This window comes from Eubalaena glacialis, chromosome 4 (genome assembly GCF_028564815.1).
Source record: "Eubalaena glacialis isolate mEubGla1 chromosome 4, mEubGla1.1.hap2.+ XY, whole genome shotgun sequence".
NCBI lineage: Eukaryota > Metazoa > Chordata > Mammalia > Artiodactyla > Balaenidae > Eubalaena > Eubalaena glacialis.
In genome coordinates, this window is record NC_083719.1 from 47,818,777 (window position 1) to 47,845,057 (window position 26,281).

Genomic DNA, 26,281 nt, shown 5'->3' on the forward strand with positions numbered 1-26,281 from the left:
AGCAGGAAGGGAGAGACGATTCAGTAAATAGGAAAACTGACTACTTGGGAGAAAAATGAGTTTGTGCCTTACCTTGTATCCTATCCAAGCATGTCCCAAACTATGCAATATAAGAAAGATATTTAAAGTCTTTCCACAAAAAGCGGGGAAAGGCTACTAGAAATGCTAGGTTAAACAAACAAGTGCCTTTCTGCAGGATTTTTTAGTGCTTCATGTTTGTTGTGAATTGCCAAGATGAGAATGGTGGTATGCAGCATTCCCCAAACTTACTTGGCCATGGAGCCCTGATTTTTTGTAGAATACTATTTAACACCTTGTGGAACTAACATTCTGTGGAGCACCGTTTAGGAAAGATAGTCCTTTGTCAAAATAAATTTATAAATGACGGATTTTTTCCATCAGTGGGTAATCCAAACCTTAAATATATGAACATCATAAACCATATTAATATGTCCAGTTTTTATCTCCAATGAAATAAAGACTTAAAACCAATACTAAAAGAAGGCTTCTGGAAGAATGCTAACATTTTCACCTTTGGATGGGGACAATATGGGTGATTTTTATTCTTTTCTTTTTCTTTATAAGAAATTTTAAATGTTTCTGTTAATAATGGACAGCACAGGCATGATTGAAAACTAGTTTTTTTGGCTTTTGTTTTTGTCAGCAAAGGAATTCCTGAATTAGAAATATTTTATTGTACTCTTTCATTAGCTCAGTGGTGGCAGGGGCAGGGGAAGGGGTGGTACGCGGGTATCAAATGACATCATATTTCGGTTCTTCTGCTGGTAGCAGTAGGAGAAACAAAAAGCCAGGAAACGCATGCTGGGCTGGCTCATTTTATTTAAAAATGATTTAAATAAATCATTTTTCCTGTAATTTAACATTTTAAGCACACACCTTTTTTAAAGAATCCTGAGTGTGACTTTCCAGTTCTACAGATTTAAAAAAAAATCTTATCTTTTAGGAAAAGCTAGCTAATTTAATTTCATATTATTTTCAAAGCAAATAACAGAACAAAACACCAAGCTTTTTCATCCTATTTCAGTCTGCGCTCTGATCTTGGCTCTCACATAACTGACTTGTTATGTGACCTGGGGCCACCGACTTAACTTCTCTGTGCTTAGTTTCCTCATCTGTGAATTGGGCCTAAAACAGCATGTAGCTCAGAGAGGATTTAGTGAGTTATTTTAAGTAAAGAGCCTGGCACAACCTCAAGTTGCTCAGTAAGCATGGCTACTATTATTTCAGCAGATCTCAGTTTTGTCAGCACAGCAGAATCACCTCTGGAATATTTATAAACCAGATAGCAAAAAAAAAAAAAAAAAAAGACTCGGCATGGGTCCCAGGCATCTGTATGTTGAAAAAAGCTGCCAAGGTGACCGTGATGAACCATCAATGTTATAAACCAGGGCTTCAGTGCTTCCTTCACCTACACTGACGTCCTCAATGCTCCTCACTAGGTGCTCTGCAATAATCTTTTATGTGATTTCCCTGCCTCCTGACCCAATCTGCTATGTCTTGTCTCTATACAACTGCCAAATTCACTTTCTCGAAGTAAAGCTTTGCTCAGATTATTCCTCTGCTTAAATTAGCTCTCCCTGCTGAGCGAATAAAATTCAAAGTCTTAATATGTCCACGACTCTGATGACTGCTCACTTTTCCTGCCTTCTCTCTCGGCAACAGTGATACCTTTCTGAACAGGGAGCCCACTTCTATGTGAGGCAGGAGGTTCCTGGCGATGAGACGTCTACAAGCCAGGTGTGGCTGGTGACTCGATAAGGGGATTGTAGAGGGGGCTGCTCGACAATGTTTAAAGTTAATTCTGCCTCAGTCTGTGATCCCACAAATTACAAAAGGTTCAGGGGTCAAGTGAGCTCTATTTTCCCTAGAGAGGGAGGGAGAGTTTCATGTACCTTGTATTTAGCATCAGAGTTGGGCTTAAGTGTTAGGAGCAGAACCAAGATAAAGGCAGAGGATGGGAGGGCAGGCTGTCCGAGAGCCCATGATCCAGTGATTACCAAAGTTCTGACTTATTACTAGCCTGATAATGCTTTTCTAAGAGCGTTCTAAAGAGAAAGAGAGGGGGCTTCCCTGGTGGCGCAGTGGTTGAGAATCTGCCTGCCAATGCAGGGGACACGGGTTCGAGCCCTGATCTGGGAAGATCCCACATGCCGCAGAGCAACTAGGCCCGTGAGCCACAACTACTGAGCCTGCGCGTCTGGAGCCTGTGCTCCGCAACAAGAGAGGCCGCGATAGTGAGAGGCCTGCGCACCGCGATGAAGAGTGGCCCCTGCTCACCGCAACTAGAGAAAGTCCTCGCACAGAAACGAAGACCCAACACAGCCAAAAATAAATAAATAAAGAGAGGGAGTACAGGAGAGTACGAGGGCCACATACATAGAATGTTAATGAACTTTTCCACAACTACTTTTAAGAGTGTGTTCGCTTCTTAAGTAGCATGTACTAGCTCAAAGAGTACACCCTTTTAAAAGTCTAAGCACCAATAAGATGAAGAAGCTGGAAGGAAAAGCAAACATGTACCTCTCATACTTTGTGAAGTACTAAAGGTTCAGAGTGGCAGCAAATCTTACTCAGACGCCGTCTTCTTGCAAAAAGATCACAACTATGTCTGAAAAGTCATCATCATTATTATCCAAATGCAAGGAAAGTTGCTTTTCAAACATTAAAAATGTTATAGCATTGTTTCAAGGTTTGACATCTCATATCTAAGAATCACAATAAACCCTCTAATAGCTTAAGTATTAATTAAACCGTTTTTAAATTCTGTAGCTGTGGAATTTTCCACATGAAATAACTATGCATGACCCCCACTTCTCTAGCAATCAGAAAACCAATGAATATCATTAAGTTTTCTGAAGTCTACTCAGGATTAGGGCCAAAGCCAAGAATACGCTTGAAATTCTTGGCACTTGATTATGGGCTCAGACCTTCGGAGGGTAGGCAAAGTAAAACTGGACTAAGATGGCCAGAAATGATTCCTAATGGCTCTCAGAGATCAATAATACCACACTAAGCAGAAGCAAAAAACCTCTCCTGTTACACGCGATAGTGTTCTCATAAAGTTATAAATCTCAACACAAAACATTTTAACCCTTCTAGATTTTGACAGGAAAAGAAAATGTGAAGAAACTTTTTTAAAAAAATGATATGCTATATTAAAAGTGTCTGAAGATGGAAATGCTCTATCAGTCATCAACCACCACCACCGTTTGTGTTGGGATATTTCCAAAACAACAGAGCATTTTCATGCATATTGTCTGGTAGCTGGTGGATACCATTCTCATCTCTGTTTTGCTAACAAAGAAACTGAAACCCACAGACAATAAATACTTTGTTCAAGATCACCTAGCTGGTTCACAGTAGTGTCAGAACTTAAATCTAGGTCTTCTCACTACACATCCCTACCCTCCCTCTTCTCTCAAGACTTTAAATTAGCTTAGCTTCAGATAGGTAGCATCACCTGCCTCTTTCTCTCCTCCACCCTGCACTGTTTGCAACACTGCTTCCAGGGTTCTCCTTGCCTCTCCCGAACCACCTCCACCCCTTTGTCGTTCCTTTTTCTGACCTAATATTACTGAGCTTTCCAATGTAAGTATTCCTAATAAAAATAAAGTGTTGACCCATGAATAAAAGTGGAAGTGGAATTCAGAAGAAGTGGAATTCATCTTAAAACATTTTATACTTCTAGCACTATATAGATACTCATCATCGTCTAAATCTATTTGGCTCTTGAGTTAGGATATTGATTACCTGAATCTCTTGGGTTCCTGCAATTGGGATAGTTAATAGCAAGAGTTGGATAGCAAGGGATCTATTCTTCCAGACAGGTCTATTTTTAAAAATGTACCCAAATTTACTTGGTTTTCAAGGTTAAATCGTGAGAGTTCAGGTAGCAAGTTACACCTTTACTTTGAAAAGAAATTAAAATATTCATATTTTTTAAAATAATAAATAAAAATAAAAACCATTAGAACAAAACAAAAAAATTAGTTTTTAAATGACTGAATTTATGAGAACTACTGTAAACCTTCAGAGAAAGATGACCTCTAAAGAAACCTACAATTCTCTGCACCATTACATAAGTTGAAAAACTAAGAAAAAAAATGAGAAAATATAAAAATTCCCTTAACTCTCCATTCACCAGAGTGAAGCTTCTCTATTTATGGGATCTCTTTCAGGTCCTTGGCATTCTTCAGGGGCAAAACTGTTAGGACCTTTTTCAGTGAAATAAGATTGGTCTTCAGTAGTCTACTGAGAAAGACAGCAATCATGAAACAGTGTATCTTTGCTGAAATCAGTGTAAATTGGAATATAATTTCAATTGTGGTAGGTATCAAGAGGTGACACTTTTCCTCCTGAATTTGGTGAACATGTGATTTCTAATTGATGGGTAAGAACTAATCTGAAGTGGTGATGGTGGTGAATATGTGGAAAGTAATTCAAATGTGAAATGTCAGAATACCAATCCTAATCAGGAAACATAGGTTCTAATCTTTTCTGCTAACAACTGACCATGATGTTGGGAAGGTCACATCTCTGGGCCTCAGTTTCTCCAACTCTAACATGAGGAGGTAGCTTTCATGATACCTAAGTCCATCTCAGCTCTAAACTGTGCTGATTCCTGTCTATTTAAAAAAAAATTACCTTTGTTATATTATTAACACATTTTGTAGTAGTTATAAAAGCAACACACATTTGTATGGTTTAAAAACATCTAGACAGACATAGATAAGGAAATAGAAATTACCCATAATCCTACCACATGGAGATAACTGCTAACCCTCACAAAAAAAATACATGTGGTGTTTTATAAGTTGCTTTCATTTAATGTATTTTAAACTTCTTGCTATGGCATTAAATGTTCTTCAACAACATTGATTTTTACTTTTTTAATGGGCAAGGGGAGAATTACTCTGGGCATTCTAGAATTACTCAGGGGTTACCCTAGGAAACGCTTCCCATCCTTTCTGATACGCCCCTGGGGGCTGCGGCCCTTCCCACTCAAGAGTCATCCTGGACAGAGCCATTGTTGGCAGTAACTGTTATTTCCCTTAGGAGCATTAGGGCAGAATCAAGCCTAAGAGCCCCGTGCCTCCAAAATCACTTCTAATGGCTACTGAGTTGGAATGTACCATCATTTATTAACGAATTCCCTTCCTTGGATATTAAAGCTATCTTCACTATTATAAACATCGTAATGAACATCATCTGTATACCTCTATCTTTGTACATATCTTCAGTGAAATCTTTGACACTTCTTCATTAACTAGTAATAAAAATCAATATGTGGGGTGTCAGTGAGGGAGTGTTGAGTTGCAAAGTCTCTCATTCTGTTTCAATGAAATCCTATTAAATATGGGAATCTGACAGGAAAAAGAAGGATGAGCCATAGTTAAGAAATTTGGTTACTTACCGGCATCTTTGATCCAATTACCATAAAGACGCACGGTCCTCGATGTAAGATCACTGAAGGCCATTTTCCACAGGATTTACTCGCCCTTACAATGGGTTCTTCAGTAAAACAAAAAAGAGATGCGTTTATGATCTATGGATGCAAATAAAGCCAAGTTTCTAGTAATACAATATTAAAAATGTTAAAAATTTAATAGGAATAACTGGCAAAACAACAAACTTACTGAGGGTAAATGCATTAGTGAACCACATTAAACCCTGATGCAGTTGCAAACATTTAAGACTTTTCATCATAAGGACAATGCTTAATTCACTCAAAAAGGCTGACGTTCTATGTACGAGATGCAAAAGGAATAGGTGATTCTAAGAACTGTCATAGGAGCATCTATCTCCCTTTATGGAAACAATATAGGTCAGGAATGGACTGTACCTCTCATGGCAATGTTGAAGTAAAAACCCAGAAGAAAGTCAAGACGACAAACTTTCAGAAAAGATACTCTGATCTAGACTTTTAGCTGATCTTCAGGCGTAAGAAGATCTTCTATATTCAAGTGTTTATAATTTAAGTGAAATAGAGGTAGAGAGAGGGAGGAAAAGAAGATCTACAAGAGCCAAGGAGAAGTTGCCTAGTTTATCTGGACTGATGACAAAAACAGTTGGAAAAAGAAGTCTTTTGAAAAAGAAGATCAATGAGGGAAAACTAGCTCTATCATGTATTAAAAGATATTCTAAATATTCAGTAATTAAAACAGTGTGACACTAGCACATGAGGAGGCAAACCAATGGAATAGAACAGAACATCCAGAAACACACCAAAAATTTTGGGGATTTTAGTACCATATTTCATAAATTCTAAGATGTACACCTTCCCAAATTTTAACATCTCTGAAAACAGCACACACCTTACAAAGGAATGGTGCATCATAAAATGAATAGTAGGTTTGATTTCAAGTCATATGGTGGGAAGATGAAAAGTTCTGGAGATAGCTGGTGGTGACGGTTGCACAAAAATGCAAATATACTTAATGCCATTGAACTTTACACTTAAAAATGGTTAAAATGATAAATCTTACATTATGTATATTTTACCACAATAAAAAATAAACCCTCTAGGTCTGCAACAGAAAAATTCAGACTTTATTCTAGCATTCTAAGATAAAGACATTTTAGAATATACATATATAAAGTATATACGTATTTTTTTAAAGACATATCGTATATGATAAAGGTGACAACTCAAACCAGTAGGCACTGAATTACCAGCAATTACCGAGTAAATGGTGTGGTACAACTAGATAGTCAACTGTAAAAAACAAGTTGGATCCAAAAATTATACTATAAACCAAGATAAACTCCAATAGATCAAAGATTTAAGTAAAAATTTAAAAGAACCATGAAAGTACTAGATGACAACAGGGAGAACACTTTTATAACCTTGGAGTAGAAAAACTCTTTTTAACTTTGACCTAAAATCCATAAGACATAAGAGAAGACTAACAAATTTAACCATATGAAAATCAAGAAGAAAAAAGGAAAAAACCAAATGACAAACAGAAAAAAAAAATATGTTCAATTTAAAATACAGACAAGTGCCTCTCCCCAATATATTAAGAATTCCTAGAAACTGATGAGAAAAAGACCTATAAGACGAGAAAAAAATGGGCAAATTTCACAGAAAAGGAAATACAAATGGCTCTTAAACATACGAAAAGTTGCTTAACTTTAACCATAGTAAGAAATGTACGGGGCTTCCCTGGTGGCGCAGTGGTTGAGAATCCACCTGCCAATGCAGGGGACACGGGTTCGAGCCCTGGTCCGGGAAGATCCCACATGCCGCAGAGCAACTAAGCCCGTGCGCCACAACTACTGAGCCTGTGCTCTAGAGCCCGTGAGACACAACTACTGAGCCTGCATGCTGCAACTAGTGAAGCCTATGTGCCTAGAGCCTGTGCTCTGCAACAGGAGAAGCCACCGCAATGAGAAGCCCAGGCACCGCAACAAAGAGTAGTCCCCGCTCGCCACACTCGCCACAACTAGAGAAAACCTGCGTGCAGCAACAAAGACTCAACGCAGCCAAAAATAAAATTAGTTAATTAATTTTTTTTAAATGTTAAAAAAAAAGAAATCTACAATATTTTATTGCATTGGATGGACTGAAGTCCAAAAATTTTTATCAGATGGGCCAAAATCCAAAAATGTGTTCACTCTGTTGGAAGGACTGTGGGAAACTCATACCTTGTTGGTGGGAGTGCAAATTAGTATAACCCTTGGTGCAATTTGGCATTATCAGTAAAAAAATTATAAACGCATATTTTTAAGCCAGCAATCCTATTTCTAGAAACTTCTCCTATAGAGATATATGCACATATGCTCAATGACATATATTCAAGCTTATTCATTGCGTCAGTCAGTAAGAGCAAAAGACTGGAAACAAGCCAAATGTCTATTAAAAATGGACTGATTGGTTAATGATGATATGTCTAACACCAGGAAATACTATGCCATTGTAAACAAGAATGAGGAAGCTCTCTGAGCGCTAACATGGAAAGATATCCAAGATAAATGTCTATGTGAAAAAAGCAAAGGAAGGGACAGAATTTTTTTTTTTTTATAAATTTATTTTATTTATTTATTATTTTTGGCTGTGTTGGGTGTTCGTTGCTGCCCACAGGATTTCTCTAGTTGCGGCGAGCGGGGGCTACTCTTCGTTGTGGTGCGCAGGCTTCTCATTGCAGTGGCTTCTCTTGTTGTGGAGCACGGGCTCTAGGTGCGCAGGCTTCAGTAGTTGTGGCTCGCGGGCTCTAGAGTGCAGGCTCAGTAGTTGTGGCGCGCAGGCTTAGTTGCTCCGCGGCATGTAGGATCTTCCTGGACCAGGGCTCGAATCCGTGTCCCCTGCATTGGCAGGTGGATTCTTAACCACTGAGCCACCAGGGAAGCCCAGGACAGAATTTTTAAATGACTACCTTTTATACAGAAAAGGTAGAAAGGAATAAGAATATAAATTTCCATTTATTTATATTAGCATACAAGGAACTCTGAAAAGATATCCATGGGGAAGGGATCGGGGTACAAACTGGGCCAAAGGGGTGGAAGGAAGACCTTATACTGTTTGGGTCTTGACTCATGTGACTATATTACCTAACCAAAAATAAAGAATTAAAGTATTTTAAATAAACAAACAAAAAAGAATGGAATCAGCTGCACTTTTGCTGAGACATCGTTGCTTGAACACCCATACACACATGCACATAAACACAAAAGAGAGATTTTAATCTTAATGCCTCAAGGATCTGTCCACTCCAGAGGATCTCTCCAAGTCCAGGGTGGTATCTCAGCATGGCCTCTGATCTGATACACCCAGTGTCCTCAAGCTGAGTTCAGACTCAAATTAGCTATGGTGATGCCAGGAACTTGCCAGAGTCAGCCTGGACTCTGGTTTTCCTGTGGATGATTTCTGTAGTGAAGGTGTGATATGGGGGTAGAAGCAGAAGCTCTGGGATTGCAAAGACCTTGGTTTGAATCCCACCACTGACTAGCTGTGTGACCCTGGGCAAAATTAAAGTTCAATTTCCTTATCTGTAAAATGGCAATTCTACAACCTACCAAGATAAAATAAACTCACAGAGTTGTTTGGAAGACTCTATGAGATAACATCTATGTATAAAGTTTAGAGCACAGAATCTGATAAAGAATGAATATTCAATCAAAGTCAGACATTATCATTTGTAGAGATAAGTTGTACCAATTTAAATGGAAAACATCCAGCCAAACTCAGTTGAATGGCAGTATATGGCACAAATCTAGAGAAAAGTCTACTACTTTCATTATAAGAGCTGGTATGTCACAAATTATAAATGATTCTTCCCTTGATGTTTTCCAGTGGTTTTGTTAGGAGTGTTTTAGACCACGATAAAAGCTACTTTCCAGCTCACCTTAACTACTGATGTAACAGACCTCGAGCCATTATTCTCATAATTAAACTGCCAAAATAATGCTGTTTAAATTATTCAGAATCAGAGTGAAAGATTCTGCTTTATAGGGCATATGGTGGGCTTACATTTCAAAGTATTAAACTGTTTTCTGTGCAAGCCCTGCCTCCTCTTTTCCCCCCACTCATTCCACATAGGCCATTTTCCTCTCGCCAGCCCTCACGAAAGCACAAAGCCTCAAAGAAACCACAGTCTAATGCAGGTCAGTAATATTCACAGGCAGCAAAGAGAGCTGGCTTTTCTAATCCAAAGGACTATACAAGACTGAGATGTTGGAAGAGGGAGAAGGTCGTCAGAGGAGTAACTCACACGGGGGGGGGTGTGGGGGGGAGAGGGGGGAGGGAGAGGCAGAAGTAGATGCCCTTCAAGCAGGTGAGAGGGCAGACTGGAGAGGCAGGAAAGGGATCTGTTGTCTCAAGCTTACTGGAGTGGAACTCTCTCACGGATCCTTTCCTTGTAAATAACCTGCCATCCAACAGTACTTAACCCTTGTGGGCCCACCAGAAGAGAAGGAACCTGCATAATTGTATAGGGATGGGGCATGAAAAGAAAGCTGATCCATTTAGCTTGTTAGAACTAAACAAACTGCTGAGAATTTCCTTATAAGCTGGGACAGTGATGGACTGGACACCAATATTACATTATAGGGACTAGACTAGAAAACTGTTGATAAATGAACTGGGGGCAACCTGAGTTGTCCTATAAATACACTGCTATCCCCGGGCTAGAGCCAGGCATATCTCCCCCGTCCCAACCCAGACCTCCCCCCTTAACAGGGACCCTTGATTGCTAGGCAATGGTACATAGATATGGGGAGAAACTTATTCTATGTGGTGAAGGTACAGAGATATCTTCTAGCTGACAGCAGAACTAGGACCTTAATAACTGATTTTAAATACTCAATGGCATAAAATTTCAGATCTGGAGATGCCAGAACAGTCAGGGCTCTCATGAATGTGAAGCAGAGACTTAAAACTCAAAAACAGTAGACAAATTACCAAACCTTCACTATGGGTGGAAGAGACAGGCAGGTGCTACAGGGGAAGAGAAAAAGGCTCCCTGCCAGAGCTCAGCCCATTTCCAAAGGCGTCAAATGTATGTGGCAGGATTAGAGTAAACAGGAGCTCACTGATGGGAAACTGGTGCTATTTCATTGACCAGCACCTGCAACTAACCCATGAATTCCACTCCTTGTTTTGGACAGTATCACATGGCAACTGGACCACTTGGTAAAGAAGGGACTTAGGGACTTCCCTGGCGGCGCAGTGGTTAAAAATCCGCCTGCCAATGCAGGGGAAACGGGTTCGAGCCCTGGTCCTGGAAGATCCCACATGCTGCGGAGCAACTAAGCCCGTGCGCCACAACTACTGAGCCTGTGCTCTAGAGCCCGCGAGCCACAACTAGTGAAGCCCATGCACCTAGAGCCTATGCTCTGCAACAAGAGAAGCCACCACAATGAGAAGCCCACTCACCGCAACGAAGAGTAGCCCCGGCTCGCCACAACTAGAGAAAGCCTGCACGCAGCAACTGAAGACCCAACGCAGCCAAAAATAAATAAACTAATTAATTAAAAAAAAAAAAGGGACTTAATCTGCCCAGACTAGCTTCTTTAGACCTAAATTAAAGATGTCAAGTTCAAATGTGAGAAATGTGCCTGACACCTACAGCTTACCTGGAAACTCTTCAAAGCCACATAGATGCTAACACCAGGACACAGAGTGAGCTTGAGGAATCTGATCACTTTGAGATCTATCTCAACAGGACTCACAAGGCAGCACTCAGCTGGGAGGACTTCTTGCTGGAATTTACTTAGATGGGGATATGACCTTAGGGTTGCCTGTGGTGGGAAGGACCTGGCAGGAGTCCAGAAATCAAAATCCATGGCCAACCATTTACAGGTGAACCCTCATGTATAAACATTTGTCCAAACCCTGCAAAATATGCTGGGACATTCTCCCTGAGGGAAAGGAGGATAGAGGCAGCGTATGGCTTTCCTAGGGCATGCCTATCATCCCAGAGCAGGGCCCTATGGTTTTCCCTTTCTCTTTTGATGTTTGGGAGGTTCTGGGCTCCCCACTGATCTCTGCTTTTTAAATCAGACACCAGGGACAAACCTGCAAGAACACTTCTGGCTAGCCCCAGATGCTGCTCAGGGACACATAAACTGAAATGAGCTAAGGAAGGTACCAGCAGAGGGATGGAGGTCTGTAATGGAAATAGGGCAGCAGGGTAAGAACAAAACAGCTGACCTGCCTAAGTCTGAGGGAAGGGGATCAGAAACTTTTAAGTGCATTAAAATGTGAGCAATGACTATAAAGTGATCATTTGTTTGTTTAAACCAGGGTTTTTCAACCTCAGCTTTCCCAACATTTTGGCCAAACAATGCTTAGTTGTGGGGAGCTGCCCTGAGCAGTGCAGGATGCTTAGCATCAACCCTGGCCTCCACCCACCAGACACCAGGAACACCCCTTCCCCAGCTGAGACAACCAAAAAGGTTTCCAGAAATTGGTGAATGTCCCCTGGGGGGCAAAGTCATCCCTAGTTGAGAACCACTGGTTTAAAGTAAACTACCAACATTTTTTCATCTAAATAAAAGTAGTTTGCTGCAGGGTAATCACTTTGGCAATTATATATTTATTTCAGTGATACTGTTGTTCAGAGCAGTTTTTGAGCTTTTCTTTACAAATCAACATCAGAGTTTTTCAGAATTTCATTTAATTGGCTTTAAGGGAGAAAAATCTTTGTCTACTGCTTCTAAAAATCAAGCTCATAACTAATCATAAGAATGGTTTTGAAGGTAAACAGATCAAGCTGATAAGTGGGGGTGGGAATGGGGGAAGTGGAGGTGGGATTATCATAATTTACTAACATTTTCAACTTACGGTTTGTAAATTGCAAAGGAACAAATCTAGAAATGTTTAGGGCTATGGCAATATTACTGGAATAAATGAAGAGTAGCCTGAGGTAACTATGTGGGAAGTGTACTTTCCAGATATTATCCTAAATCCTTTTTCCCTTTGTCATTTATTATGAACGCAAATTAAAGTAAATCTAGAACATGAACAGACTCGGTGAAAAATTATTTCGTACAGATTTTCAATTTTATTAATTACTATATACATGTGTGTACTGCAATTACACGTACACACACACACGCAGCAGAAGCAAAAAACACGTCATGGGGCTTCCCTGGTGGCGCAGTGGTTGAGAATCTGCCTGGCAATGCAGGGGACACGGGTTCAAGCCCTGGTTTGGGAAAATCCCACATGCCGCAGAGCAACTAGGCCCGTGAGCCACAATTGCTGAGCCTACGCGTCTGGAGCCCGTGCTCCACAACAAGAGAGGCCGCGATAGTGAGAGGCCCGCACACCACGATGAAGAGTGGTCCCCACTTGCCGCAACTAGAGAAAGCCCTCGCACAGAAACGAAGACCCAACACAGCCATAAATAAATAAATAAAATTTTAAAAATAAATAAATTATAAACAAAAACCAAGTCATGTTCCTTACACTTACCATACAGGATTTTGTGTTTTATTTTAATGCTTCACATACATATATGAACTTGTGTTTCTCTTTGGTATTTCCTTTATCAGCTAGGTTAATGCAAATCACCTTGGGAATGAAACACAACATAGAAGGCAAAAAACCAGGAAGTTTAATCTTAGATTTTGAGTTATAAAAGCTTAGGTACTTAGCCATACAGAAGAACTCAAGGGCATAGACAAGAGATCTAGGAGGAAACCTCTGAGGTTTCCATGCCTCCTAGCACAGAAGAGCATGCTTCAGGCTTGGGAAAGGAGGGAGTCAGAGGGAAAGCAATTAGTGCGGATCTCAGAGAAAAGGGCAATAAGCCCTGGTGAGGTGCCAAGTAGTATTATGGAAACAGAGGAGAAGGGGTCAGGCTCTGCTGCCTGGGTAGAGCGGGAAGAGGTGGCTGATGGGGCCTTAGGCATCCATAGAGAGTTTCTCTTGCTCCAGCGTGGCGCAAGGGCAGCAGAAAGTCTTCTGAGTACACTCAATAGATGTGGAAGTATTGCAGAAGAGCTGTAAAAAATGAAGGAATCACGTAGCTTAGCAACAACACAGACCTGTATGGACTAGTGGTCAAAGACCTGATAGGACCCTGGCCATCTCAGGGGATGGCAGTGTGGACAGAGGACAGGGAAACTAAAGGACCCCTCCTTCTAACTTATGCATAAGCTTTTTCTAACTTGCTGAGAGGTGATGGACAGAGGGGTGGTCACATTTAGAGTTGACCGAAATAGGTTCCTACCACGCCCAAAGAATAAAGAAAGCTTTATTAAAATTAAAAATTAAGCTGTAACAAAATAAAATTTTGTTCTTATATGCTGACTTTGTCAAGGGAGGTTTGAAACCATTTACTTTAGGTATGGGATCAGGTCAGTACAAATCTCCTCTCTTCTATACCCCTAACACAAGTGGCTGTCAGACCTGGTTGATTGTCATAATTACCTAGAGAGAGATTTGGATTCAGTTAGTATGTCTGGGGAGACTCTGATGATGGGCCAGGTTTGGGAACTTCTTAATACTGCATAAACCATTCTCTGACATGACAACACCCACAATATGAGGAATAGGCATGATTCATGACAAGGGGTTCAAAATGAATGTCACTAGGATATGATAAGGTATCTGGGTCAAGAAGGGCAGGAACAGGAGGTGCAATCAATATTGGAAAAGATTTCTCTGGTGATTCAAAATAGTTTCAACAGATGTGAAATCTGGGAGATCTTTGAGTCAGCATACACACCCAGAATGTAGGGAAACTAAACTCCTATTTCAAGGGTGAAATAAGCTTGATGTTCTCAAGCATTTGTGAAAAGAGAAAATTATTGCTACATCTTAGGTCTTAGTAAGTTACAGAAAATTAGAATATAAGCCTTGTCTTTTAGGCAAACAAAATTGATCAACACAAACATCAAATAAAGATACTAAATGCCTAACTTTCTGTTTTTCAAATGGGAATGTTATAGTATCAGGGACGATGCTTTCATTTGCAAATAACAGAACACAACTCAAAATGGCTTAAGCAGTAAAAGGACGTGTTATCTCACAGAAAAAGAAGTCCAAAAGTAGGAAAATTTCTTCTGAAATGTCTGTTTTGTCATTTTTGTGGAAAAAGATGGTGACAGTCATTCCAAATATCACATTCTCATACACCTTCTTCCAGAGTAGTAAAAGGGTCTTTTCTTTGTGTCTCTTTTTAGGAGGTTTAAAACCTTTCCCGATGCTCCCAGAGGCCCCTTAAACACCTCCTCCCAGGATTGTATCAAGTGCCCATATTTAAACCAAGCACTGAAAAAGGACTGGGCCTGCACTGGTTTCTATAGGGTAATTGGTATTGTGCACACTTCCACCCCGCACATGTGGGAAAGCACATGGCTTCAGGGAGGAAGGACGAGCCTGAAAAAGGCAGAAGACTGGTTGGTTAACCCACAAGGAGGAAAGGGAGGTTAGCTTTGAGAAACAATGTCTGCTTAAATTGTGACTTGAGGTGATTACTCTGGAGTGATATTTCAGATGTGAACCGAAGGTCTGAGAGGGAACCCACCCATCTAAGTGCTCTCTGCTCACCCTGGTGATGTGTGTTCAGATAGACTAATCTTGATTGTTTTGTTTGTTTAAACAAAACACGATTAATAAGTTAAGCATGTGTTGCAACACCATATAAGACTTTCCAGTGACTTTTACATGTCTGCTATTTGGAATTACCTTGTGCCACAGCCTCTTTGATGATACAGATAATATGCTATAAGTCCATAAACACAGACAGCATAGAGTTGGACTCACACTTGTAATTGCTATTACCACTTCCACAAACTTAATGTTGTTCTCACTGGTATACAGCATGTTTAAGTAAAATGAATGTTTCCTACTCCCAATAACAATGACATAGGAGTACATATTAACACTCTCTCTGTATAAATAGACTCAGATCTGCCCTTCAATCAGGTTTAAGAGTTCTTAAAAAAAAAAAAAAAAAGAGTTCTACTTTCCATGTCAAGCAGGACCTCAAAACAAATATCCTTACCATCCCCTCCTTTCCTTACAATTCTATTATTTCATCTTGATTTTCACATCTTCACTTTCCCTTGATAGAGGGACCTATTAAAATTAGATGCCTCCGCATAATATAACACTATATATGCATGACCCACCAGACTGGTTTATATTATATTTTATATATATATATATATATATATTTATGCACACATACACACACACACACACATTATATACATTATTACATACATTAGATTACATTCCTGTTTTGGCTCTGAAACATAATCCTGACTCATGAGTATGTACGAGGCAGACAGACTTTAGTTTAGATATTCATTTAACAGCCTCAACATGTTAATATGACAACTTGTTAGAAATGAAAGCGTCCTAGAAACCAACGATATTAGCAAAAAGCCCCACTAGGAAATACAATTCATGTAAAACCTTTAGCAAAATGCTAAACGCACTATTTATTGTGCTTACTATTACTCTTATGAAAACAGAGGGCTTCCCAGGCTAAGCAGAGTAATCAGTGTCTTTGCCGCATCTCAGGTCCCAGGACAGCATTCTGTAATTGGAGAGACAAGGCCAACTCAGAGAAGAGTCAGAGAACATTTAGGGTAAATAAAGGACCTGCTCAAATCACCAGCAGCTGTAAACTCAGTGCTAGGCAGTAGGGAATAGGAGGATGAAAATAGGGCCCTGCCCTCATGCAGCCTCAACAACAGCCTAGAAAATTCGATAAATCTGAGAAGAGAAAAGCATCTGAAAAACTACAAATTAGATGCCTCTGGAAACTATAACACTATATACGTATGACCCACTAGACTAATAGACTAAAGAGACCACCAGGACCAATAGGACTCATTTTTCTGTTAGAAGAAGTGGTAAGTACCTCAAGGGCAGTTTAATTCCTATTTGTAATCTAAGTCCTAGTACAATGCCTTGAGTAAAATGGGTAGGTGCTCAATAAATATCTGCTGAGTTAATTCTGAAGTATAAACTCAGAAAAACAAGGCAAGGCAAGGGGGCCAGACCAAATACTCCATCCCTTAGGCCTTCTTCTCTACTTTGTTTCAAATGAATGAGATAACCCTCTCGTTCATTTTCTCTTCAAACAAAAAGTATTTTTTGAGCATCCGTTGTTCTGCAAGGAAGTGCTGAACAGGATACAACATTATTTTTAAAATACGGTCCCTGAATTCAAACAACTTTCAGTTTGGAAGAAAAAATAAACGCCTAAACAGATACCCAAAATGCAAAGCAGAATGCAGGGTCACGTGAACAGTTCACACAGACAACTACAGCCTCTCGGAATGAAGGTTCACATCTGGGACATGTGACCCAGAAGAAATGCATAATGGAGGAGAGCATATGAGCTGAACCTTGAGTATAATATTTCAATAGGCAAAAATGTGTGCACCTGGGACAGAGGAGAGGCACACATCACAAGCAGAGGGACCTCCAGGGGAAAGTTCTTTCATTTGCTTATTCAACCAATATTCTTAAGTATCTGTTATAGGTCAAGCACTGCTTTAGGTGCCAGTGATATAGTAGAAAACAAAACCAAAACCTTGCCTTCACAAAATTATAGAAAATCTCCAACTGCGTTTCCAGAATGTTTGTTAGTCTGTTTTGATAATGCACAGAGTGAAAGAGGGGAACAACAGAAAGGTCAACACAGGAAAGGTAGATTCCAGGGTTGGTACTTGATTGTGGACGACCCAAAAGCCAAGCTAAAGAATTTTTTAGACTTAGCTCTGTTGACAAAGTAAGAGTCATTACAGGTTTCTCAACCGAGAAATATCTTAATCAAAGTGGTGCTTGAAAAGATTATCTGGGTGGTAGAGTCCAGGGCTGGGTGACTGAGGGTGTGGTTTGGAAGCAGGGAGAATGACAATGCAGCGATTGCACTCTGTTGGGAAGAATCCAGCATAAGCATTGCTTCCTCCGAGATGCCACCCCTGATTCAATCAGTCGGGCTTAGGTGTACCACTAAGGTGTTCTCATAACAATTCGTCTCATCTATGATAACACTTATTGCACAGTATTGAAAATGCCTGTTTATTAATTCTTATCTTTTGGCTCATCAAGAGGAAGAGATTAGGCCTAATTATCTTTGTGTTCCCAAGCGCCTAGACCACTGCCTGGCATGTAGCAGAAAATATTTGTGGCATGAAGTGAACAATCAAGTGTTACGGGTTGACCCTGAAAATTCATATGTTGAAATCCTAACCTCCAATACCTCAGAATGTGACCTTATTTGGAAATAGGGTCTTTATAGAGGTAATCAAGTTAAAACGAAATCATTAGGGTGGGCCCTAATCCAATACGACTGGTGTCCTTATAAAAAGGGGAAATTTGGACATAGACATGCATATAAGAACCCAATATGAACATGAAGATGACCATCTACCAATCAAGGAGAAAGGCCTGCAACAGACCCTTCTGTCACAACCTCAGCAGGGACTAACTCTGCCAACCCATTGCTTTTGAATTTCTAGGCTTCAGAACTGTGTGACAATAAATTTCTGTTATTTAAACCACCCAGTTTGTGGAACTTTGTTACAGCAGCACTAGCAAACTAATACAGTAAGTGAAAATGTTCAGCCAACTTGGAGAAACACCCAGAATCAGAGCTCAGGATTAAGGTCATCATTAACTGTAAATAAAGAGAGGTGATAACATGGGAGCAGAATACATTTCTGTGATAAATAATGCAGGAGGAAACACGGCAAAGGGCACCTTCTCAGTGAACACCCATGTTTATAAAACAGAAAGAGAAGCCAGGGAAAAACATAAAGAAGCAACAGTCAGAAACCTGCAGAATAAAGTTGCCTGGTAGACTCTCCCTCCAAATAATGAAAAAAAAAGTAATATGAATCGTAAATAAATAAATAAATAGCCACAAAACCTCACAGAAGGAACCAAATAAGGAAGGGACACAGACAAATGTTTTAAATTTCAAAAAAGTTGTGGCCCAGGAAAGGCTCTGGAGCAGAGTAGCATCCATAGGATGGCAGAGCTCCTAACACGACACGGCCTCTTCCCCAGCTGTACTGCTGTTGCAAAAGAGCCTGAGAACTTGCACGAGCACCCCCAAATCTGAAGAGAAGCAAATGGACTAATCCTAATCTTTCCCTTCTCCAGCTCGAGAAGGGAACAATAGAGAGACTCTGATGATGGAGGCCCCACACTTAACTGGTGAGCAGAGAAAGGTGCCTTAAAGGTGTCCCTTGGGAATGGCACACACCTTTAAGGTGGAGTGAATCTTGGTATAGATACTTAACAACACTTTAAAAGTGAGAATACAACCTGAGTATATGAGATGTATTTGGGTATACCTTATACCCAGAGATCTCATTCAGCCCTAAATCCCCTATCTACCAAGGCCTCAACCCCACCAAAAATGTTCCAAGTACACAACTACCTAGTCCCGCAAACAAACAGACAAAAAGTCAATTCATTAAATTGCAACTCACATTGGCTAGATACAGGAAAGAAAAGAATTTCATCATTATTCAGAACAAGAGAGTAATTCTTAAACTTTAATGTGCATTAGACTTTCCTGAGATACTTGCTGAAAAGGCCTATGTCTAGGGCCTCCCCAGAAGGTGATCATATCATTCCAGGGGTCCTTTAATTACAGGTAGGGAAACACTGCTTGTTAACACAAATGGATTTTTAAGTGAGTATTTTAGGTACTTAAGAAAATGAAATAAAGCATTTCTTACAGTATGAAGGAAAATGTTTTGGGGCAGAACAACAGAAGCAGGATGGCCCAGTCTGGGGCAGTGCCCCTAGGATTTTTGCTCTGCTATGTATTAATACTTAATACACGCCTTCATTTCACACTCATGGGTGAAGACAGTGACATTAGAATCCCTTCTGAAGGGGAAGAGAGAAGATGAATTCATCCATTCATTCCAGGCTTTTCACACATGAGTTTTTCTAAGCCTACTGCTTAGCTATCGTCTACTGCTTATCTAAACATCTGCTTAAACAGATTCTGTAAAGAATTAATGATGTTAGAAATATTGTTCTGTCCAAAACTGATGATAGATTAGCCCATTATCATATACTACTATTCAGCTGAATCAATTATGGAATTATCCAAATTATATGCAATCCTACAGCACAGTATATATAACCAGTACTAGTATTTCGCTCTTGTGCATTGGGATGTCCACGTCAGTTTTTCACGGGTGGCATTCTATCTGGTGGGTTGGACATTCGTGCCAAACTGGTTGTCAATTATTTTGACACTCCTGCTTGTCAATTATTTTGACACTCTATAGTTGGTAGTCATCACACTGCATTTAATTTTATTTGTAGACATGTTTTGCATCACTTAAAACTCTTGTAAGTTCTTGTGGAGTAGGGTGGGAGGGGTGTCTTATGCAGATTTATATCTCATACAGAACTAAACCAGGGGAGGGGAGGCAAAAAAAAAAAATCCATGGTATTAATCAATCAATCAATCAAGTAAATGATCAGAGCTGATGTTTACATTTTGTTGCACTGGCTAGCAGGAAGATCCAATATTCTCAGCTTCAAATTAAGTTAAAGCATAAGGAAATAAGCCATATTTATCTGTAAATATCTCACATGACAAGGTCAGCTTCTCAATTACTTAGTTTAATTGGATTTATTTATGCTTTTTGCCTTTTACTGAGAGGCTGTACTTGATCGTCTCAAAAGATTTCCTTTAATGGGATTTGATTCTGAAAAACTTGAGGAATGTGTTTTCATTAAAGGTCAGCTGTACTTTTTTTTTCTTTTTAACTCTAGAATTAAGATTACTTGCATTTTACTCATTTGAATTGTGACCTTTTAATGAAATCCTCGTGCTTTGAAGGAATTCCCTTGACAAATAAACCACAGCGTGTGCAGCACCATCTCCTAGAACTGCCATATGTCCAGGAATAAGAAAAGATAAGCCTGTTTTTATGAAAGTTAATACAGACGACTGTCAGTTGCCAAATTCTTGATCCTGTGAGACGTGTAGTGTTTGATGAATGTCTGAGTAAAGTGCTGTGTCCGCGGGCGTCGTGGTGTCCACCGCACCCTGTTGAGATGTGAAATTAAACAGAAACCTCAACGTGCCTACTGGTGTCTCAGTGTTGCACGGAAGGAGGCCAGGCTCCACCTTTGGGGTACCAGGTGCTACCACCAGTTCTGACAGACTTAAAAACTTGAAATTCACTTCTGGGGGAAGATACTGAAATGCAGAACTGAGAATTGCTGGTTGGGGAGAAATAGCATTTAAGGTCGGAAGTTGTGTTTGGAAATATTATGTATTATATAGTATAGAAGATAGTATAGTTAAATTAGCTTTAGCTAATTCTGAGCTGTAGAGTTTGTGATTCCTCCAAACAAAATTTAGGAATATAACCTTGACCCATGCTTTTATTAAGTGTGTTGATCTTACACCTCTCAGTCAAACATCATTCACAGAGTTCTCGAAGGCTGAGGATAGTAACAATGCAGCCTCTTTTCATTACTCCGTAAAATCCCTTCCCAGCCACAACTGTCAACCTACCCTTCTAATGACCCTAGCTCTCCTTTATTCTCTCTAAGAATGCTTCTCTATTTATCTAATCTCAATCTTAATCCAAGACAAGTTCTAGGAAAAAAAGGAAAAATGAGAAACATAAACAATAAAAACTTAAAAGGAAAGAACATAAAGTAGCAAAAGGAGCCTTGCCAATAAGTTTGACAACAGACAGCCAAACTTATTGTTTGGTATATATTTAATTTTCATCATAAGACATGTGTTGTGATAGGAGAAAGTTTAACTGGTTGCGGCCTCTGTTGGTAAATCAATAACAACAGCGACAAGCCCCTGGCCATGCTGGGACACAATCCAAATGGAAAAAATAAGGGCTAGGCCTATGATAATGAAATAAGAGAGAGGGACTGTTCTTGAGTAGATCTGACATACTGTGATTCATCACGGTGGAGATTCTAGACCCTACTGTCTCTAAAGGGTGCTTGATGGAGGGTGTGACTATCCTCAGACAACCATCTCTCTTGGTTAAAGGTGTCCTTGCTCACAGGAGCCATACACAAAGGTTAGAGACCCCCCTTTTGCTAAACCCAAAGGCTTTTCCAGAGTTCTTATCTATGCTGATTTCCCTGCCATCCCACAATTCTGACTTCTTCCTTCCTTCCTGAAACCCTAACTTCGGCTTTCAGAACATAGCACTTTTCTAACTGGCCTCATGCCTTTCCATCAGTCAGCTCTTTATCATTTTGTTCTGCTGGTTCCTATCTTCACGCTCCTGCACTGGGGCTTTCTGCCCTCAATCTGTGGGATTTTCTTGTTATCTGCCTGCTCTTACTACTATGGTAATGACTTTCAAATCTACACTCTGAGCTAACCTTTCATGTATGCCAGAGGCTGCTATTTGCATCTGCCCATAAACATTATAACTTGGACATACACTGTCACAGAAAACCTAACTAATCCCAAAAGGAACTCATCTTGCCCAACTTCTACTTTCCACCAGTTGGCTTCTTTATCCAATACCCACACCAATGTTAATGGCTTGACTTTTCTTCCGATATAAAACACCAGACTCATTTTTGACTCTGCTCTTTCATCTCTGACTTGCAAACTGCTACAAATTAATTTGATTTTGTTTTTTAGATGAAACCTTTCTCCACCATTTTCATGCTAACAACCAAACCTCCACTTCACCCTGTATTACTGCACCCAGGCTGGGACAACTCCTGCCTCCAGGCTTATTTCCTTTAGATTCATGCTTAGGGTTAATATTATTACCAGAAAAAAAATCAGCCTCAAAAACCACTTTTATTATATTTTCTCCCTCCTCAAGAACCTACAGTGACACCCCATTATAAATCACATCAAGTCCCAAGTTCTCAGCTCCATTATGATTCCAGTTTACTTCCCACCACTCCCTACTACTCTAATGTTAAAATCTTTCTCTCCCTCTCTCTCTCTCCCTCCCTCATTCCCTCTCTCTCTCTCTCTTTCCAGTAAGCTATTTCCCACCTGTCCTCTCCCCTCTCTCTTAACCTCAAAAGTGATCAGCTATTTGGTTTTGCTCCTATCATTTTTTCTACTAACAGAAATGGGGACTTAGAAATTTCAGAGGCTGCTTGTTAAAAAACCATTAGTCTAGTTGTATAGTACACAAGGATTTGTAAAGAGGGGAAGAGGCAGATAAAACCGGACAGTTAGACTGAGGCTGAATAATGACTATCCCTAAGGACAAGTGTGTCTGTCTTATTTATTTATTTATTTATTTATTATAGCTCTCAGGTAAAAACACTGAAACAATTGTGAAATCACCATAAAGCATGAACAAGTAAAACAAAATACCAAGGTCTCCCTTGTGACCACTGTGTATGAGATTTGTAAGGACAAACATTTCCTGCCACAGGAACTCAGCCACTGTGTGTCTCAGATGAAAGCAGTTCCTTTGCTTTCATAAATTAACCAAGAGGTTCAAAAGCAAGATGGCAACAAGTTCTGCTAAGCAACTTCTCTGACAAAGGTCGGAAAGACTTTTCTCAGTTGCCCAAATCAACCCGTGCCAACCTGGAATCCTCATTATCAGGGATTTTTGCAGTTAAAAAGCTGCTTTTATTAAAGTTTTAAAAACTGGTACTTCTGAAAGGAATGCCCTTTTAATAATGAGTTAATAGAAGCAAGCAAATCTATGAAATGGGTCGGTTAAACCTTAAGCAGAAATTCCCAAGGAAGAAGCAAAACCACAAATGACAGTCAGCTGTCTCATCAGACCTCAGTAGTTTTACTCAAAAACTGAAGAGGTATTAACAGATCCTGTGAGGAGATTTGCAGGGAGTTTTCTTGAAGAAAGAAAGGGAGCTGACCCGGCATACCACAGGCAGAGCAACTAGGCGCATCTGAAATCAACTGTTGCCTCTATGTCCTGAGGCGAGGGAGTAGGGCAAGCTGCTACCCAAGTTATCCAAGAGAATAACAACAGAATAACAACAGTGCCCACTTATCAAGAGCTCTGGGTCAGGTCCTGTGCTAGATGTTTCACTCACATTATCTACTTAATCCTCATACCAACCCTAGGAAAAAGGTATCATAATCTTCAGGTCACAGATACGGAAACTGAAGCTGGAGAGATGTTAAGTAATTTGTTCCTGATCACACAGTTACTATGTTGCAGAGCAGGTATTCAAAGTTCAACAGGACCCTGGTCTATCTTGTTTACTGCAGCACACAGATTTCCAGTGTGGAGGGTGCTAAGACGAGCAAGATGGCAAAACATACTTAGGGAATCAACCAACATTTATCAACACCATAGCAGGCCCTATGCTGGGATTCCGAAGCGGACCAGACAACCACCCACTAGGATGGCTAGCATCAAAAAGACAGACAAGGACTTCCCTGGTGGCGCAGTGGTTGAGAATCTGCCTGCCAATGCAGGGGACACGGGTTCGAGCTCTGGTCCAGGAAGATCCCACATGCCGTGGAGCAGCTAAGCCCGTGAGCCACAACTACTGAAGCCCGCGCGCCCGAGCTCCGCAACAAGAGAAGCCACCGCAATGAGAAGCCCGCGCACCGCAATGAAGAGTAGCCCCCGCTCGCCGCAACTGGAGAAAGCCCGCGCGCAGCAACGAAGACCCAACACGTCCAAAAATAAATAAATAAAATAAATAAATTTATTAAAAAAAAAAAACAGACAATAACCAGCGTTGGCGAGGATGTGGAGAATTTGGAACAATCATACATTGCTGTTGGAATTGTAAAATGGTGCAGCCACTGTGGAAGACAGTTTAGCAGTTCATCAAAATACAGGCATACCTTGTTTCATCAGCCTATATTCTATTTTGCTTCACAGATATTGTGCTTTTTACAAAATGAAGGTTTGTGACAACCCTGTGTTGAGCAAGTCTATCAGCGCCACTTTTCCAACAGCACTTGCTCACTTCGTGTCTCTGTGCCACATTTTGGTAATTCTTGCAATATTTCAAACATTTTCTTTATTACTGTATTTTTTATGGTGATCTGCGAACAGTGATCTTTGATGTTACTATGTAATCATTTGGGGGTGCCATGAACCCCACCCAGATAAGATGGCAAACTTAATCGATAAATGTTGTGTGTGTTTTGACTACTTCACCAACCAGCCATTCCCCCATCTCTCTCCCTCTCCTCAGGCCTCCCTATTCCCTGAGACACAACAATATTGAAATTATGCCCATTTATAACCCTGCAATATTGTGAACCTATCAATACAATGACCCTACAATGGCCACTAAGTGTTCAAGTGAAAGGAAGAATTGCACATCTCTCACTTTAAAGCTGGAAGTGATTAAGCTCAGTGAGGAAGACAGGTTGAAAGCCAAGACAGGCTGAAAGCTGGGCCTCTTGTGCCAGTTGGCCAAAAGTTGTGAATGCAAAGGAAAGTTCTTGAAAAAAATTAAAAGTGCTACTCCAGTGAACACATGAATGATATGAAAGCCAAACAGCCTTATTGTATATATGGAGAAAGTTTTAGTCGTCTGGATAGAACATCAAACCACCACAACATTCCTTTAAACCAAAGCCTAATCCAAAGTAAGTCTCTAACTCTTTTTTTTTTTTTTTTTTTTCCTAACTCTTTTTAATTCTGTGAAGGCTGAGAGAGGTGAGGAAGCTGTGGAAGAAAAGTCTGAAGCTAGCAGAGTTTGGGTCATGAGGTTTAAGGAAAAAAGCTGTCTCCATAACACATTGTAAAAGCACCAGGTGAAGCGGCAAGTGCTCATAGAGAAGCTGCAGCAAGTTATCAAGATCTAGCTAAGATCATTAACGAAGGTGGCTACACTAAATAGGTTTTCAATGGAGACAAAACAGCCTTATATAAGAAGATGATGCCACCTAGGACTTTCACAGCTACAGAGGAGAAGACAATACCTGGCTTCAAAGTTACAAAGAACAGGGTGACTCTCTTGTTAGGGCTTAATGCATCTGGTGATTTTAAATTCAACCCACGGTTCATTTACCATTCTGAAAATTGTTAAGAATTATGCTAAATCTACTCTGCCTGTGTTCTATAAGTGGAAAAACAAAGCCTGGATGACAGCCCATCTGTTGAAAACAGGATTTACTGAATATTTTAAGCCCACCATTAAGACCTACTGCTCAGAAAAAAAGATTCCTTTCAAAGTATTAATGCTCATTGACAATGCACCTGGTCACCCAAGGGCTCTGATGGAGATGTAAGATGAAATTCATGTTGTTTTCATGCTTCCTAACACAACATCCATTCTGCAGCTCATGGACCAGCGAGTAATTTTGAATTTCACGTCTTAGTATTTAAGAAATACATGCCATAAGGCTATAACTGTCATAGTGATTCCTCTAATGGATCTGGGTAAACTAAGTAGAAAACCTTCTGAAAAGCATTCACCATTCTATATGCCATTAAGAGCATTTGTGATTCATGGGAAGAGGTCAAAATATCAACATTAACAAGAGTTTGAAAGAAGTTGATCCCAGTTTTCACAGATGACAAGAGAGCGTTCAAGACTTGAGTGGAGGAAGTCCCTGCAGATGTGGTGGAAACAGCAAGAGAACTAGAATTAGAAGTGGAGCCTGAAGATCTGACTGAATTGCTGCAATCTCATGATAAAACGTTCATGGTTGAGGAGTCGCTTCTTATAGATGAGCAAAGAAAGTGGTTTGTTGAGATGGCATCTACTCCTGGTGATGATGTTGTGAAGACTGCTGAAATGACAACAAAGGATTTAGAATTACATAAACTTCGTTGATAAAGCAGCAGGGTTTGAGAGAATTGACTCCAATTTTGAAAGAAGTTCTACTGCGGATAAAATGCAATCAAC

At 40.1% G+C, this 26,281-nt stretch overlaps 1 protein-coding gene across 1 annotated transcript in view; it reads right to left on the minus strand.

Moving 5' to 3' along the window:
- Positions 1-26,281, minus strand: part of ELOVL7 (ELOVL fatty acid elongase 7) — a 69,330-nt gene that overhangs the window by 17,748 nt on the left and 25,301 nt on the right. The window contains exon 2 of the mRNA XM_061189285.1: positions 5,435-5,532. Within this exon, the coding sequence (XP_061045268.1) occupies positions 5,435-5,498 (64 nt within the window). The 5' untranslated portion in view covers positions 5,499-5,532. The remainder of the gene's footprint in view (positions 1-5,434; positions 5,533-26,281) is intronic.